Source organism: Loa loa (assembly GCF_000183805.2).
Source record: "Loa loa unplaced genomic scaffold supercont3.257, whole genome shotgun sequence".
In the NCBI taxonomy this organism is placed as follows: domain Eukaryota; kingdom Metazoa; phylum Nematoda; class Chromadorea; order Rhabditida; family Onchocercidae; genus Loa; species Loa loa.
Window position 1 is genome coordinate 54,777 of NW_018108437.1, and position 6,231 is coordinate 61,007.

At 28.1% G+C, this 6,231-nt stretch overlaps 2 protein-coding genes across 2 annotated transcripts; both read left to right on the plus strand.

Moving 5' to 3' along the window:
• Nucleotides 1-217: 217 nt before the first annotated feature.
• LOAG_11727 (hypothetical protein) lies at nt 218-1,214 on the plus strand (the record flags this gene model as incomplete). Its single annotated transcript, XM_003147245.1, has 3 exons — nt 218-405; nt 488-625; nt 1,061-1,214. The coding sequence occupies 3 exons, from the start codon at nt 218-220 to the stop codon at nt 1,212-1,214; spliced, it is 480 nt and encodes a 159-aa protein (XP_003147293.1).
• Nucleotides 1,215-4,419: 3,205 nt separating this feature from the next.
• Nucleotides 4,420-6,111, plus strand: LOAG_11728 (hypothetical protein; the record flags this gene model as incomplete). Its single annotated transcript, XM_003147246.1, has 4 exons — nt 4,420-4,446; nt 4,479-4,579; nt 5,024-5,115; nt 5,966-6,111. The coding sequence occupies 4 exons, from the start codon at nt 4,420-4,422 to the stop codon at nt 6,109-6,111; spliced, it is 366 nt and encodes a 121-aa protein (XP_003147294.1).
• Nucleotides 6,112-6,231: the final 120 nt, after the last annotated feature.

Consider the following 6,231-nt stretch of genomic DNA (forward strand, 5'->3'; position numbering starts at 1 on the left):
TAATATACTAGAATAGGAAATGTATGAAAATATTTTCAATAATTTCAGAAAATTACCAAAAAAAGTCAATCAACAATTTACAAAAAAAAATTTCGAAAATGCTTAGCAATAAATCAGTCAATCTAACCACTCTTACATGCTATAGGATTCAACAATATCCCAAGAAAAAAAGAAAAAATCATTGCAAAGATCAATTATTCATTAACTCACGTAATCAATGATTCCGGAAATATTTCAAACCACAGTTTATTACCCGACATTCCGGAATACCAACCCACCTCCTACACCCCCGACATTCCGGAATACCAACTCACCTCCCACACCCTCAACATTCTGGAATACCAACCCACCTCCCACACCATTACAATTCACGGACGATGGCGCACAATGCCAAATCCTGTCAAAGTGAACGATAAAGCACACACATACATACACGCACACACACATACATACATACACACACACATATATATACATGCACACACAGACAGACATCATGTGCATACACAGATATAGAACAGACATGGACATACACACAGACACAGCGCAGACACACACACACCGACACACATAGAAAATGCACGGACATGCGCACAGACACACAAGCGCATGCAGACATACACAGGTACACACACATACACACACATACACACATACACATACACATACACATGCACACACACACACAAGAGCTAAATGTAACCTTTTTCCTCTTCATTTAAAGTTTAAAACATAGTGGTTTAATAGTCTTGCCTTTTACCTCGGTTCTTTGTCTCTTTTCTTTACCTCTTCTTGCCTCTATCTTTAAGCTGTCTTGCCTCACTCCTTTCTTTCTCTTATTTTTTCATAACCTGATCCTCCCATCCTTTAAGCTTCTCTATTATCACTTCTTTCTCTTCTCATCTGTCATCCCCTTCCCTTCCCCCATTTATTTCCTACGTGTATATACCAGTTGAAATTGATACCGGACGTGAAACTACATTTGGCATGTGACCAGTTGGACACGTGCTCTTTGACGTACGTGGCAGATGGTATTAAACTTGTAGGTGACGCTTTGAAGTCAAAGAAAAGCGATAGTGCATAAGGAGGGAAGGCATTGTACCGTTAGCAATAGCATCATTAGTGGAAAGTCTTTGGATTTTCCTGACGATACGGAATTTGATATGAAAGGGATACATCAGACCGCACGATGTACAAGTGGACATGCCACGTGAAACTCGCGATGCACCGGGACAAGAGTGGACAGCCTATAGCAAACTCGGGATGGGAATGATATGTCATAGGATGAATAACTGGAAATAATAAAAGATGACAAATGTTAAGGATGAATAAAATGCCACTTAAACATTAAGTAATGTAAATGAAATAAGTATTTTTCTGGTAAAGAATAATTCGGGCATATTATGTAATTAACAAGATATGTATGAATGGTTGTCCGGTTTGTTGTAGGACTTGAATATTTCAAATGAAATTTTCTTTGGCTTTATTTATCCCTTTTTGATTTGAATTTGTTGATTAATTTTAACTGAGTGCTATTGAATTAATCATCATGACGGGGAATTAGACTGATATTTGAACCATTTTATCTGCTTGCACGGGTCTATTTTAACAGAACATTTATGAAAAAAAGACTAAAATTGTATATTTGATTGTTTTAGTTTGGAGTTAATTTAAGTAAATCTTAGTAAATTTTAGTTTTTTTGAAATAAATTTCAGTAAAAAGCTAAATTTTAGTCAATCAAATTATAATGGATGCAATTGGTAATCTTCCAGAATACTTCCGGTATATTTTCGGGAGACTTTTTTATTATTGTTATTAAGATTTCTTTTTTTCTTTAAAAGAAAATTTTTTTAATCCGAATTAAAAAAACACCCAAGAAAGCAGATATCACGTTTGATTTCCATTGGATATTTTTTTCCAATTTTATCTCTTCCATCTAGAATTATTCATCAAATTCAAATCAAAGAGAAGAAACAGTGGAACATCAAATAACAGTAAATAATCCGGTATGTTCGGTCATTCTTTTCCGGAATAATGGATTTAAACCATCGGATTTGCTTATAATTTCCACCAATAAACTCAATTGTTGAATCTTTCTCTCTGATCTATCTGTTAATTCTAATTATCCATATTACATTAATAAAAAAAATAACAGTATTCCATTAAACAGATTTAACAATTTAAATCATAAATTTGGAACCTATTATCTTCATTTATTCCATAATATTGGCCACCTCCGGAAATTATATTATCTTCTCATAACATGGATACATTTAAGATATTCATTCATTTAAGATTATATCTGTTATCTGAGATGATTGTCCATTATAAACTGTAGCTGCTGTTGAAACTAATTTAAATCTTTTTCTTAATTTAAATTGATCATTCTTTGACCTTTCTTATTTCCATCGATAATATTACAGACAAAAGGTCAAATAATGATATGTAAAATGGGAAAAAGTGAAGTCTGAAAACAGATTTCGTACTTTACACCTTACTAATTCTCATCGAAAATATTGCTTTTTTTTTCTTTTTTGTTTTTGTTTAAAGAAAAAAAAACGATGGCAAGTGAAGTTTTTCACAAATATTTAGCATTAACAAATGTACAACCATTCGTGGATGTACACTAACCTATCCCAGTCTTCAGGATATATATAAATATGCACACATACATACACACACACACACACACACACACATACACATACACATATATATATATATATATATATATATATACGACAGACATACATACATACATATTTCTGAAGTATGAATGATATACGTTAAAGTTAAGGAACAGCTGTAAAGATATGATATGATGGAGTAAGATGGAAAATAATTATTATCTTCTATAGAAAGAACGAATATATATGTATGGATTGAATAGATTAAAAAGAATTCTTTCCAAATGATTAATTTGTGTTATCACAAAATTAACAATGAAAAGGACAGAATATTCTGTTGATAATTATCATTTAATTATTTTGATCATTTAAATTAATCAACTAATTAACTTAATGAATTATTCATACAAATAGATGAAATGAAATTAATAGATAGAAACGGAAAATGTTGTAAGTATTATGCATATGTAAATATTGAAGTGATATTATTGTATATATTAAAAAGATAAATAATTACTTTTATAAATTAGTCATGTAATGATATAACATGAAGCAGTATTAAATAGTTGTAATCAATTATTAATATTGGACAACACTTTGAAATGTTTAAATATGACAATTATTCATTCATTTCATTGTAGCTAATCAATATTACTGTATATTTTTTGTTAAAATTTTTTTGAGGAATATACAATATATCATATTGTTTAATTTTTGAATTCCTAATGAAAACATGAAACAATAGTATATCATAAAAGTTTGAAATAATCAATGGATAATGCATATCATAAACATCAATACCATTACCTTTTCTTTATAAAATTAAAAATTGAAATGTAATAATTTAGCACTAAATTTTACTCGTTTACACATAAATAAAGCAAAAGGTTGCAAAAAGATTTGAAAAGTTTTTTTTAATGATAGAAAGTTGGAATTTGAAAAAGTTGATTTGAAAGAAGTATGGTTAGGGTTAATAGAGAGATATGTTAAAATAGAAATCCCAAAAGTTAAGATATATAAATTACCCATCAAAAAAAAAAAAAAGCTTCAAAAAAGTGGAGGAAGATGAGAAAAATAGGGAAAATTATGTGTTTAATGTTAAATTGAATAAAATATGAATATCATATGTATGGTTGATGTAAATATCGTGATATGCATTGCAAAAAAGCTTTCATGCGCAAAATGCATTCATGAATATGCGCTCCTATGTATATAACGAAGATGCGCAAAATGCATGCATAAATATGCGCTCCTATGTATATAACGAATATTGAAATTAAAATACTGTATGAATAAACAGTATGGGAAAAATTAAAATTGAAATATATAATTAGCAATGGAAGGAAATTTTTGTTTAATAAAGAACGAAAAACTTTTGATGAAGAAAAAATTTTTTCGAACTTTTGTTTTCATTGAAACAAGAAAATAGGGAAAATAGAAGAGAGTGAAAGAAAAAGAGAAGAAGGAAGTAATTATAGAAATGAAAGGAATCTTTTTGAGGAAAAACATAAACATAAATCATTGTTAATGTGTAATAAATTTTAAAAGTTGCAAGCATTGGAAAAATATAAAATCGACAGGTAGGATAAATTTACCTGTCAATAAATTTTAAAAATGATTATGAAATTAAAAAATGAACAACAAAATACATGCCTGCACAAATTTATTAGATAGTGAAAGAAAAAATGAACAACGAATGAAAGAATATGGTCAAACGTACTGTATAAACTGAATAAATTATTCTTATATAAATATAAGAAAAAATTTGCATATTATGGAAATTAAAGAAAAATGGAAACTCAAATATCTTATCGATTGGTTGGTTTTAAGAATTTTATAGAAATTTTTAGATTTTTTTATTAGTAAATAGAAATCCTATATATATACACATAATAAGAACAAATGTGTTTCATGATCTCAACAAAATATTGTCATGCGTCAAGCTCATAAAGTAACAATTATTAATAATGATGAAAGATAAAAGAAAGATTTACCTTTTTTTGTGATATCTCAATTAATTTGAATAGTTAGAATATGAATTTAGTGAAATCAATGAATTATTCAACCAATTTTTCTTTCATCAAATTGTGGGATGCTATATATTTTTGAAAATATAACTCGTATATAGTAGTCACTGAGTTTGTTGATCTCATTTGTATAGTTGTAATTTAGTAATTTGAAAAAAATAATGGTATTTAAATTGACTCTTTTCGTTAAGTTACTTCATCAGATACTAATTAAAAATATAATCAAATTATTAATTTCATTTCATCTTTTCTCCCTCATTTATTCTCATCATATTAAAGATAATAAACAAGTAGAAAGGATTTATTCAAGTTTCAATCTTCTTTGTATCTCATGAAGGTAAAGAAAGTTTAAATTCTAATCCATCTAGGCTTGACAGCATCCATTCCTATGGCCAATATAACTTTGCCACAACGCAATTGTATGGACTGGTTGACTGGTCAGAATGGATAGCTTCTAGAGGTATACCTGTCAGTTTGTGAAAGGATTTGCTTTGATTTCTTACATCTTTAAAATTACCTCTTTCCCAAATAATAAATAGTACCGAGGAATTGTCCCAAGCTGAGCCGTCCACATTTTGTAAGAAAACTATGACACACGTAATTTCCATTATAAATGTAGGAAGGACAAATTCGCATAATTATGAAATGTTTTCTTAATAATTTTTATGTGCTAAAAAATAAACTTTCGATATAATTTCAAAAATTTGACTTGAAACCCTTAGTCTTATACCTTGATAATTGATTGCCAGACGAAATTTACAAGAAAAACATGATTTAATAAATTTAATAATTTGATCTTAATGATTTAATAAAGCAAATGCAATAAATTTAGGATAAATGCAAAAATATTCAAGTTTATTAAGTTAGAAAAATTGAAAAAATTATGTAGAATTTAAATAGAAAAATCAAACAAAAGGTGGGAAATTACTTTGAAAACCATACAAATTTAAATAAAAAAGATAAAGTGAAAAAATCTAAATTACGCAAAATTTCGTTTTTTTATTAATTGATCTTTTCAAAAATTAAACTTAGTTTTTTAAAGTGAAATTCGAGAAAAACAAAATAATTTAAAGGGAAAATTAATTTTAAAAATAAAATGATAAAAAATAGACAAAATTGTTGACGGTTTTGCAATGGTGCAACCTACGTGTTGTTGTGCAAGAACAGCCAACTTCAACTGACATTAATTTGCTCGCTTTTTTTTTTGGTTTTTTTTGTATTTTTTCAATTTTATATTATTTTTTTGGAGATTTTTTCTTTCAATTTTATCATTTTTTTTGGCATTTTATAATTTTTACTCTTTTTTTTAGCGAAGGTTAACATGCATCAGATCGAAGAAGGCAACACATTGGCATCATCAACTGTGGTGAAAGGTATGCTACCGCGAACCAGTCAACCGATATATGACCCCATCAAAGGAATTTACATTTGCAACTGTAATATCTGCTATCAATAATGAGCAGATCAGAAAAATTATAGTGTTTTTTCTTTATTGAAAGATTACCTGTAAAAAAACATGAGTAGATGATAAAAGAAATATATATATATATATATATATTTTAAAGTGTTAATTTCG